General features: G+C 38.1%; 1 protein-coding gene across 1 annotated transcript in view; it reads right to left on the bottom strand.

Annotated features, from left to right (window-relative positions):
* COL6A6 (collagen type VI alpha 6 chain) overlaps nt 1-12568 on the bottom strand; it is a 230004-nt gene that overhangs the window by 153707 nt on the left and 63729 nt on the right. Inside the window, exons 2-4 of the mRNA XM_063453115.1 lie at nt 7639-7749; nt 6702-7280; nt 1110-1205 (exon numbers count right to left, since the gene is read on the bottom strand). Coding sequence (XP_063309185.1) covers nt 1110-1205; nt 6702-7280; nt 7639-7720 — 757 coding nt within the window. The 5' untranslated portion in view covers nt 7721-7749. The remainder of the gene's footprint in view (nt 1-1109; nt 1206-6701; nt 7281-7638; nt 7750-12568) is intronic.

The following is a 12568-nucleotide window of genomic DNA, read 5'->3' on the forward strand; positions in this document are numbered from 1 at the left end:
AAACATTTAATGCTGGCCATGATAGAAAGGTGTCAGAGCACACAATGCATTACAGTTTGCTGTGTTTTGGTCAGTGGGGACAAGAGCATCAGAACTGGACCGTGGAGCTATGGAAGAAGGTGGCCTGGTCTGATAAATCATGTTTTTTTTTTAGATCAAGAGGATTGTCTTTTGCATGTGCAACATTTACCTGGGGAAGAGATGGCAGCAAGTTGCCATGGGAAGAAGGAAGGCTGGCGGAGGCAGTGTTGTGCTCTGGGCAATATTTTGCTGGGAAACCTTGGGTCCTGGCATTCATGTGGATGTTACTTTGATATGCACCACCTACCTGGAGATTTTTGCAGACCATGTACGCCCCTTCATGACAATGTTATTATCTGATGGAAGTGGCCTCTTTCAGCAGCATAATGCACCCTGCCACACTGCAAAAATTGTTTTGGAATGGTTTGAGGAGCATGACAAAGAGTTCAAGGTGTTGCCTTGGCCTCCAAATTCCCCAGATCTCAATGAGCATCTGTGGCATGTGCTGGAACAACAAATATAATCCATGGAGGCCCTACCTCACAACTTGCAGGACTTAAAGGATCTGCTGCTAATATCTTTGAGATACAAAATACATGTTCAGAGGTCTTGTGGAGTTCACTCCTCAATGCAAACTGAGCTGTTTTGGCAGCATGAGTGGGACCTACATGATATTAGGCAGCTAATCAGTGTAATTCCTACTATTAAACCAGGGAGGGAAGGATGTGTAGGAGATGACAGTTAACTCCTAATGTTACTTAGTTACATTTTAATGTAATTTTTCATGTAATTATTTCCCTTGCCAATCAATTTTTTTTATTGTATTTAATTTTATTACAAAACAAACTGGTGGTGGCCCACTGCACCAAGTCCCCCAATAGGTGTGTTTCCACCTAGTGCTATTATAGTTAGATTATTAGGCCCACATTTAAAAAATTGTTTGGCTTTTGTGGCACGATGTATTTGGTTGCAATTAGATTTAAAATTGGGATGTTTCAATCAACTGAATTTCTAAACCACAAACATTCCAAGACATCATTGATCATTGAAAGACATTGGAGATCAATAGGGAACTGATTTAAACTCACGGTAGGTTTGGATTCCAGCATCATCGTTGTATGCTCCAGTGAAATATGAAGAAACAGTTGTGGTTGCACCATTTGCCAATGGTATTGCTGTGGTTTCTACAGGAAGTAACAAAGGAACACAAAGAAAACAAAGTATTAATGGTATATGTGAAAGGAATCATTAAATTCATGATTAAATAACAAACTCAGTCTCAAAATATATATTTTTTTTACAGAAGGCAACATCAGAGAACAGAGCTGTTATTTGAAAGAATGGTCGGACTCTGATAGTAGATAGTAGTTGGTGCTTTATAAAACCATATAATGCTCTTAGAACTGAAGTTCTGTAAGGAGTTGCCCTCTATAGCACCACATGACTACAGCCCAATGCCCTAACAGTATTATTCACTCAAACAGAAATCTACAGAGAATGGCAAAGGTATTGAAATGTTTAGGCCAAGTTAAGTTATAAAATATATTTCATTTGGGGACCTGGGCCTGGCGGCAGACAGATGCAGACATACAGGGCCGGAAATTTCATGGTGGGCCGCAGCACTTTGGGCCGGGGAGAGACTGGAGAGCCCTGTTACCTATAGTTTTCCCTGAGACTGTGAGAGTCCGAGGGAATTATGGAGGGATGAGCTTGGTGCTGGTGCGGCCGCATTGAGGTGGGGCGGCCGGAGGGAGCACTGCAGGGAGGGAGCTTTCTGGCACTCATGCTCTGCCCCCAGTCGCAAGCTCCGCCCCTGGCCACAAGCTCCACCCCGGTGACCTAACTGGTGACCTCAGGGCAGGAAGAGGCCAGGGAATGGAGTACTCACCTCCAAGGGCTTCTACAGCATGGCCTGCAGTGCCAGGTAGGCTTCAAGTACACTGCAACTAGTGAGTGAAAGTGATCTTTTGTGTGTGTGTGTGTGTGTGTCTGCTGTTGTGAGCATGTGTGTTTTAGTGAGCTTGTCTGCAGTAAGCATGTATGTGTGTGTCAGTGAGCATGTCTGCCGTAAGCATGTATGTGTGTGTCAGTGAGCATGCCTGTAGTGAGCATGTATGTGTGTTTCAGTGAGCATGCCTGTAGTAAGCATGTATGTGTGTCAGTGAGCATGTCTGTTATGAGCATGTATGTGTTGGTCAGTGAGCATGTCTGTAGTAAAAGGTCAGGACATTTGGAATATGTGAGACAAATTCACTTAAATAAATAAGGAACAGTTTTATAAAAGATAATCAAACATTGGATACTATTATAATTATTAAGATACATTATGTAAGGAATCTTTATGGATATTAAGATCCGTTTTTTATAATATATGTACTACATGAATCTATACGAGCACAAAATAAATAAAGTTATGTAACACTGGTTTATATTTATAATGAATTTATCAACATAGCTTATATTAGGACGTTGATAATGATAATTATTCTACACATTGTATATGCACTTCTTGGTTGCCTTTAAGTGTGACATTATTAATTATTATTTAGTTTAGCACCTATATATAATATGATCATTTGAGCTATAGAATGTTTCATCAAATTTATTGATCGCATATGACCAAAATGCTATTGAAAAGTTTTCCACTATTAGCAATACACATATAATCTAATTATCAAAGAGTTCAAATGTGACTGTTATACATTTAATTGTAACAGTAGAAAATTAAGTAAACACTGATTATTTTGAGGGTTTTAGTTATATGGATCTAAATAATTGCACTACGATTATCATCTTTATTAGGAAAGACATTCTTTATATTGTGCTTGTTTTCTGCAAATGTTTTAAAACTGCTATACCCTAGGCGACCTCTAGGTGGCGATATGCTTAACCACTTTTCATCTCTGAGTTGGAACGCACAGGGTAATGGAACGCGGAAGTGAAAACGGAATACCACTTCCGGTTTCCGGTTTTTCCGTTTGGCGCCGAAATCGAATGTTGGAACACCTCTTTACACCTGAACAGGTCTGATGAATACCCTGCAACTGAACAGGATCTACAATCAATGGTAACTCCCACCGGATCCACCAATGAACTATAGGCTTAGCCTATTTAAAGAGACTCTTTGGGGGGATAGTATTGTATGCATTTTTTCATGTATTGATTGATTTTACTTGAATTTCGGTCCCTGAGGAAGTTCCTTTGCATAGGAACGAAACGCGTAGGACCTCTCTTTTATTTATACTTTTATTGAATACGGCTATTATTTGTAGCCTTTTTCTACAATAAATCTGCATATTTATTTTACTTACCTCTACTGAAGTCTCAGTCCATTTCTTGGTCCGCTTGGAGTTCCAGTGGAAAGTGGAGACACCCAGCCGCCCAAACGTATTGGGGCAGGCACCTGTTCAGGCGCATTATTCACTTCAATCTCGTGAGTGCAATATTATCTTGGCGCATCATTTTTGTGTTTTACTGTATTACACTATGTATCTTTTTCTGTTCCTATTTTAGATTGTATACAGCCGTATCTCATTTCTCCTTTGCCTTTGTATATGTTGTAAAAGGTCGGGACTGGGCCACGACCTTGAGAGGCTGTTCTTGATTTTATCAGATAAGTATAAGTATATTTAGATACCATTGTTATTTCACTCTAAGGTATCATACACATATATATACTGTTTATATTTCTACGTGTCAGTGAGCATGTTTGTAGTGAGCATGTATGTGTGTCAGTGAGCATGTCTGAAGTGAGCATGTATGTGTGTGTCAGTGAGCCTGTCTGTAGTAAGCATGTATGTGTGTTTCAGTGAGCACATCTGTAGTAAGCATGTATGTGTGTGTCAGTGAGGACGTCTGTAATAGCATCTATGTGTGTGTCAGTGAGCACATCTGTAGTAAGCATGTATGTGTCTGTCAGTGAGCATGACTGTAGCAAGCATGTTTATGTCAGTGAGCTTGTAATGAACATGTGTGTGTCAGTGAGCCTGTCTGTAGTGAGCATGTGTGTGTCAGTGAGCTTGTCTGTAGTAACCATCTTTGTAGTAACCAGTGAGGTTGTCTGTAGTAAGCTTGTGTGTGTGTGTGTCAGAGAGTTTGTCTGTACCTGTAAGCTTGTCTGTGTTTGTCAGTGATCTTTTGTGTATCAGTGAGATTGCCTATCTGTGAGCCTGTGTACCAATGAACTTGTGTGCTTGTGTCAATGAGATTGTCTGTGCCTGTATGTAAGTTTGTTTTTATAGTAAATTATATGATATGATGAAAAGAATAGTATCTTTATAAAGACAATGTAATAGCGAGAAAAACAGATATAATATGTATGGGTACAGTAAATGAGTAAGAGGAAAATTGCAGCTAAACACAAATACCGAAATGTAAAAACAGCCCAGGTCCTTAACGGTAAGTGAATTGAAAAATGGTCTGGTCACTAAGGGGTTAACCAAATGCATATGGTAGTAAGCACATTTACAAATGATCATTCACTCGCTTTTTGTAAATTTATAGAATATAGAAAATATAGAATTGTAGAACTAAAGTCTGATTGGTCACGTACTGAATGGGGAAAAAAACATTTGCTACTGTACAGGGCCATTTAGACTGCAAAATACAGAGATTGTTCATGGAATTCAACAATGTCCAGATTTTATCCAGAGTTCAGCTAGACCAATTTTATCATGGACACTTGCAAACCTAAAAATTGATAGAAAGAATTCCCAAAAGTCAGAGTTTCTGGAAGGGGGAGCAAGAGTCCTACTTCTAAAACACGCTGACAGAGGGTGTGCCCACACACAATGGTATATAGTATAAATCCCCTGGTATAGGGAGTAAAAAAAAATAATCTTTAATAGAGAAACATATATTGATGCATATATTAAAAAGTAAATGATAAATAGCCTAAGTTACTGCACCCTAAGTAAGTGAAAAAGAAAAGAACTGTGAGAAAAAAATTGTGCTAAATACACTGGGCATGAGTCTTAGATAAAGTCTAGTTTGTGAGACTTGGTTATCTTAATAGAGAGTTCATAAAGTAATAAGTATCAATATAAAAGACCAGTAGAAAATACCTTGAGGTTAGCCTGCAAATAGATTAGCATAGAAAAGTGTATAGGTAAAGAGTGCCTGCATAAGTAGTTCAGAACTACTATTGTGGGAGAGACACAGAACAGACAGAGTGTCCTCCCTGTAGTCTGAGTCAGGGCTCAGTCCTATATACTTGTTTAGTGGAGGGTTCTCAGATGCTGTTAGTAATAGGTAGGTAGGCGAAAAAAGTTTAAGATCATAATATAGTCCGTGGAGAGCTAAATCCCTTAAAGTGGGTCCTATACTTAAATTCCCCCACGTATATAGCTTCCCCAATGCCTCAACCTACAAAAATAATAAACAGCTTAGAAACCCATATACTAGATAAGAGAAGTTAGAAAAAAGTATCATTCCCCTTATTCACACACATATAGTATCCTCGTAGCTAATTTTCTAGATTGGGATACATTGTTGCAATAGTGAGATACAGAGGCAAATAGTTGCTAACTTGCTTACATTTGCTAACCGGGTAGAAAGGTCTATAGAGTCTATAATATACCCTAGTCCTTAATATTCATCTCACAGAAAAAATATATATCTAGACATCCAAGAACTGACAATCCATGGTGGTTAAAAATATAGATAAGCCTAAGCCTAGCGTCCTACTCGACGCGCGGATAATATATGTGCGTGAATAAGGGGAATGATACTTTTTTCTAACTTCTCTTATCTAGTATATGGGTTTCTAAGCTGTTTATTATTTTTGTAGGTTGCGGCATTGGGGAAGCTATATACGTGGGGGAATTTAAGTATAGGACCCACTTTAAGGGATTTATCTCTCCACGGACTATATTATGATCTTAAACTGTTTTCGCCTACCTATTACTAACAGCATCTGAGAACCCTCCACTAAACAAGTATATAGGACTGAGCCCTGACTCAGACTACAGGGAGGACACTCTGTCTGTTCTGTGTCTCTCCCACAATAGTAGTTCTGAACTACTTATGCAGGCACTCTTTACCTATACACTTTTCTATGCTAATCTATTTGCAGGCTAACCTCAAGGTATTTTCTACTGGTCTAATTGCCCCATAGTATCTTTTATATTGATACTTATTTACTTTATGAACTCTCTATTAAGATAACCAAGTCTCACAAGCTAGACTTTATCTAAGACTCATACCCAGTGTATATAGCACACTTTTTTTCTCACGGTTCTTTTCTTTTTCACTTACTTAGGGTGCAGTAACTTAGGCTATTTATCATTTACTTTTTAATATATGTATCAATATCTTTTTCTATATTAAAGATTTTTTTTTTTTACTCCCTATACCAGGGGATTTATACTATATACCATTGTGTGTGGGCACACCCTCTGTCAGCGTGTTTTAGAAGTAGGACTCTTGCTCCCCCTTCCAGAAACTCTGACTTTTGGGAATTCTTTTTATTAATCATTGCTCTGGGTTATGCCCATTATTTATTGCCCATCTAGTCCTCCTTTTTTGACTCTAGGGTCAGTTGTATCTAACCCTGCAGTCATTTTCTCTTCATAAACCTAAAAATTGCTTGGCATTATACGTCCCACAGGATGTAGGTTGCTGACGTATGTTATAAACAGTTAATAATATCCAGGCAAAACCAATAGTTAATGTTCTCTTACCTTGTGGAACAAGTTCTATTCTTATTGCGTCTTGAATTGTTTTTACCATAACATCTGAATATGCAATCAGTTCCTTTAGATTTTGTTTCTGAACAGCGAAGCTCTTATCTATAGCCATATATTCCAGTTGTTCCAAAGGAGCTTGCTGCAATCCCAGTGAAATGATACGGACTCCATCATTTCGTAAAACTAAGGCTGGATTACCTACTTCATCTTGAGAAGATCCAGCAGCAATCACAACAAGAATATGGTTTCTTAATTTGTCTTTGTCGCTGGCTTTGGTAAAAAATGTTTCATGTACCTTTGTTATAGCATTACCAGCCTTTGCGGATCCACCAATGAAGGTAAATTTACTTTTAATGAAGTTTAGAATTTGATTTTTTGTCCTGTGAGTATCAAATTTGAACCCAAGTTGTAGGTCATCATTGTATTGTGCTAAGCCAATGCGGAATTTGTCAGTTCTCACTTCCAGTTGATTTATTGTTTTGGTTAAGAAGATCTTTGACTGGTTGAATGCTTTCTCTCCCATGCTGCTTGAACCATCAACAAGAAACACAATATCTGCATAATCGGTGTCTGCTGTACAAAGAAAAGAGAAATTAGATCACTATGGAATTTGGTCGTCTTATAAAACATTGCTTGCTGGAGCAGTGTGGGGAAGCTGTAAACCGTAATACAGGTTTACACTAAATGTAAGAATATTTACCATCAAGAAAGAAAAAAAATCTGACAGATGAGTAATTCTATGTACAACAAGAAGTATACTTGATCATTTCACTGCTAGCACGCACTGCTGCTGCTTGCAATCTATTTAATATATACGCACATGCTCAACTTAAATGTATGTTAATATGCATATAATAATATCTGCAAAAGAAAAAAATTGAAAAAATCATTACAAAAAAGGAAAGAAAGAAAACTAAATAATCCAGAATACCTGTTTTCTGGGTCATGGACATTTGCAGTGAGCTGAAGATAATTAGCAGCACGAAGATAATATCCATGTTTACAGGAGACATTTAATGTCAAATATCGTTACTGGAGCATTCTGAAAATAATAAAATGATAGACAATTTTTTAAACATAGAAACATAGAATGTGATGGCAGATAAGAACCATTCGGCCCATCTAGTCTGCCCAATTTTCTAAATACTTATACTCATTATTTAAATGCGTAAAGTAAATACATTTATGAAATAACTACAGGCATACATACAATATACACATAAACAACCTACACACAGATAAACAGCAAAGAAAAAGATAGGATAGCAGTGATCATCCATCCGTGCGTCATTCGTGAATATAGACAGTAGAAAAAATAGCTAGCAAACACTAACATAATTGAATTTATGAGCATTGTAGTGTATTCACAACCTACTCCAGTCATTACTGTACCAGCAAAAGAAGAGATGCTGGTCTCATACCTTTAACACTATCTATCTCACATCACCTTAAAAAAGGCAAAATGTCATAGATTGATGTTTGACAGCAATGTCTTAATTAAGCCATGCTTAGAATCAGAAACGAAATTGTCAATAAGAACCCTTTGGATGATATGGTGTATTGCACACCCGCTGGACCAGAAAACAGACACAACATTGAAAACAAAAATAAAAGGAGCTAATTAAAACCAATGCGGCTTAGTACAAGTGTCAATCAAATAATAAAAGATAAGAAAAGGGCATTCAAAACATTTAAATCAGAGTGGTCGATTGCATTCTATGACAAATATAAGCCTGCCAATAAGACTTGCAAAAGGGTGATTAGATGGGCTAAACTTGAAAATTTTAATTCTAATCGCCAAAGAGAGCTGTAGCATTACTTACCTTATCCGGGGGCCGGCCGCGGTCCTCTCTTCAAGCCGCGCGCGGCTCATCCGACTCTCCTAACAGGAAGACGGGCAGTGACCGCGAGATGCGGTCACGTGTCCCGCCTGAAGCTAAGAGCGCGCCGCGAGTCTCGGGCGCGCTCTTAAAGAGACAGTGGGAGGCCAAATTGCAAAAAGGCTCCCACTGGCTCCTGTCATGCCAATCACCCCATACACTTACCTTTTGGGGGTGTGGAAGTGACAGGAGCCAATCACATTAGTTTGGAGGCTACTTATACTTACCCTTTTCCCTTAGTTCCTTGCCCTATCATGGTTTCTGCTACAGTTCCCTTTAGCGCTTGTTGTGTTCAGTTGTGTTCCTCCGTATTTGACCTTGGCTTTGTATTCTGACTTCGTTTTCGCTTTATCCTTGTCTGTTCTGTTTGCCGGCTTGCTGATTCCTGTGTACCAGACCCCGGCTAGTTCTCGTTTACGCTGTCTCTTTGTGCCCTTGACCTCGGATCGTTCCTGACTCTGTACTTCTCCTATATACGTCGAGTCCGGCCACTCTAAGGTCCGGTAGACGTATCTCTCCTCTGTGCTGTCTTCTGTTTAGCTGGATCCTGCGTGTAGGGGTATATTCTCGTTACAAGAGCAAGATAAACCCAAAATGTTATTTAAGTACTTTAATGCCAAAAAGGTTGAGTTATAGTGTTGGTCCATTGAAAAGCGAGATGGGTGAATTAATCAACTAGGATCAAGACAAGGCAGAAATTCTAAATAAACATTTTTATTCAGTATATAGGGAAGACGTATATATGGCTGTATGTTTGCAAATCCCTGTTAAAGAAGCCTTACACCAAACAGGTGTTTGGTTAACACTGAACAAAGAGTTTCAGAAATTAAATAGCATTATTGCAAACAAAGTCCCATGACCAGATGGTATTTACCTACGCATTACGTATATGCAGTAAAAGACCAAAAAGAAAAAAGGCAGCACCACAGAGCTAAAGTACTAATAATAAAAGCATAAAATGTACAAAAGCATAAATACAGTTACAATCAATGTAATATCAGTATAGGCAGTGCAACGTCAATAAATAAAGTATAGTCTTTAAAACAGAAAATAATAAAGCAGTTGATGAGCCAATGTTCAGTTAGTACTTGCAAGAAGAAAAGTCATAATCCAATGTACAATGATGGTGTACTCACATTGGGTAGAACTATGACCAGCTCCAGTATGTGCAGCATTCAGTGGAATAGAACCTCACTCGCTCTGAATGCTATACCACCGAACGCTGCACATGCTGGAGCTGGTCATAGCTCTACCCAATGTGAGTACACCATCATTATTTGCTTTACTTATTCTGTCTGTATTTCATATACTGCACCATTTGCTTGTTTTGTGTTTTTTCATATATGCACACAGATCATGCAAAGACATTGGATTGTGACTGTTCTTCTTGCAAGGACTAACTGTTTACCTAGGAACTCCAGTTGTACATTGGCTCATCAAGAACGGTATTATATTCTATTTTAAAGACTATAATGGCTTGGAAATGGCTACAGCTTGGTTTCAGTGCTGTTCTTGATGGACTTTAGCCTTTTCAATCTGAACTTTTTAACTATTTATCATCGACAGTCACAACATCAATGGTAATGTCACAGCTACCCTGATCAGAATCACATTAAAAACACTGAAAGGTGAAGTTAATAACATTGATTATATTATTACAATGACAACTGTCAAGGGGTGGGATACATAAGGCAGCACATGAATAGTCAGTTCTTACATTTCATGTGTTGGAAAAAGGAAACATGGACAATTGAAAAAGATCTGACTGACTTTGACATTGGCCAAATAGTGATGGCTAGATGACTGGGTCAGAGCATCTCCAAAATAGCAAGTATTGTTGGTTGTTCCTGGTATACAGTTGTTCGTCCCTACCAAAAGTGGTGTAAGAAAGAACAGCCAGTGTATTCGAATCAGGGTCATGCATGCCCAACTCTCTTTGATAGCAAAGGATAGCCTGCCTTGTCCAATCACACAGAAAAGCTACTGTAGTTCAAATTGTGGAACAACTTAATACTAGCCATGATAGAAAGGTGTCATAACAGACAGTGTATCACAATTTGCTGCTTATTGGGCTTCATAGCTGCAGACCATATCGACCACCAAAAGTGCCTTCAATAGGGATGTGAGCATCAGAATGGACAATGGAGCAATGGAAGAATGTTGCCAAGTCTGATGAATTATGTTTTTTTTTAGATCAAGAGGATGGTAAAGTGTGTGCACATTATTTACCTGGAGAAGCGATAGCAGCAGTATGTACTAAGATGGCAGGTTGACGGAGGCAGTGTTATTCTCTGGGCAATGTTCTGCCGGGAAACCTTGGGTCCTGGCATTCATGTGGATGTTACTTTCACATGTACCCCTTACCTATAGATTGTTGCAGACCATGTACATCCCTTCATGGCAATGGCATTCTCTGATGACAGTGGCCTCTTTTCACAAAGATAATTAACCCTGCCACAAAATGTTCACTGTTTGAGGAATATGACAAAGAGTTCAATGTGTTGCCTTGACTACCAAATTTCTCAGATCTCAATGAGCATCTGTGGAATGTGATGGAACAACAAATCTGATCCATGGAGGCTCTATGTCACAACTTGTAGGTCTTAAAGGATCTGCTGCTAATGAGGTTTCGGATACCACAGGACACGTTAAGAGGTCTTGTGGGTCCATGCATCAATGTAGTGGAACTGTTTTGGCAGACAAGGTGGGCCTACATGATATTAGGCTGGTGGTTTTAATGTTAAGGTACAACAGCACACTTCATTAGAGTGATAATAAAATACAAATACCAAATCAATCAATCAACCAACCACCCTTGTTTCTAACTAAACTGGTAACTATGGTTCACAGGGGGTGTGCTACCACAACACAAGCCAATGCTCTTATTCTTTTCCTCAACTGTAGTTGTTTTAGTACTATCACAGACACAATTTTGTAATATTACATGTATAAGCATAAGCATAATATCTTAGATAACATTAGGCTTCTCTGAAGCTTGACAATATGTAAAAGGAGGGATGCCAAGCGAATCAATCCTTGCATCATAACCATATTAGTTATGGTGCTTAGTGTGTTCTCTCAATTGTATTACTTCGTTCTTTAATGTTGTATAAAATCTAGGCAGATTTTGACCTTAAATATAGTTTTAAAACTCTAAAACATATATTGTGGTACTGCTCAAACTTAAGTTCGATAAAAGACTTTGCAGTACACCTCTATAAATAATTAGACCTAAAGATATCAGATTTGACCATTGAGAACTTTCTCTTCCATATAAACATTAAGGGTCTAAGGAAATATGAAAAATACCTAATGATAAACGTACTAATGGCAATAAAAATTTGTATCTCAAGATATTGTAAGAATACAAATATTCCGTCTGTAACAGAAATTTTTGCTCAAATTATGGAAAAAGCATTTTTCTTTAATAACAGTAATATCTCAAAATATAATAAAATTTGGTCCAGATGGTTTGAATACTATAACAGGTTTGATCGATCTTAAGCTATTCAACTAGGCACGGAAGTTAAACTTATGTTCGCGTCTGGTTCGATCTCGATCAATCTTAATTATTTAACACTAGTAAGTGATATTCTCCTCACTCCGCCCCGCAGCATGCTCAGGAATCCCTCGCCCAAAACCCTTGCTAGATGGTATGTAAGGCATAATATACCCATGTTTTGATGCCAATTTTGTATTTTTATGTGTGTATGATTCTGTGTAACTTTTATGACAATGAGAAGTATAATAAGAACGACTATCACAGTGCCTCCATTGTTATAGGAACTTGGAGGAACCGTAGTCACATAGCCTACTCCTATTTTAAAGAGAGGCAAATAATAATTTGTACATTGTCATTATTGTATGTAGTTATTCATGTCATGCAAACATTAATGTATAATGCAAAAATAAAATGTTTACCAAAGTATGATTCATTACTGTTACATGGACACCTTTGATTGTTATGTTTTTTTATATGGA

Source organism: Pelobates fuscus, chromosome 4 (assembly GCF_036172605.1).
Source record: "Pelobates fuscus isolate aPelFus1 chromosome 4, aPelFus1.pri, whole genome shotgun sequence".
Taxonomy (NCBI): domain Eukaryota; kingdom Metazoa; phylum Chordata; class Amphibia; order Anura; family Pelobatidae; genus Pelobates; species Pelobates fuscus.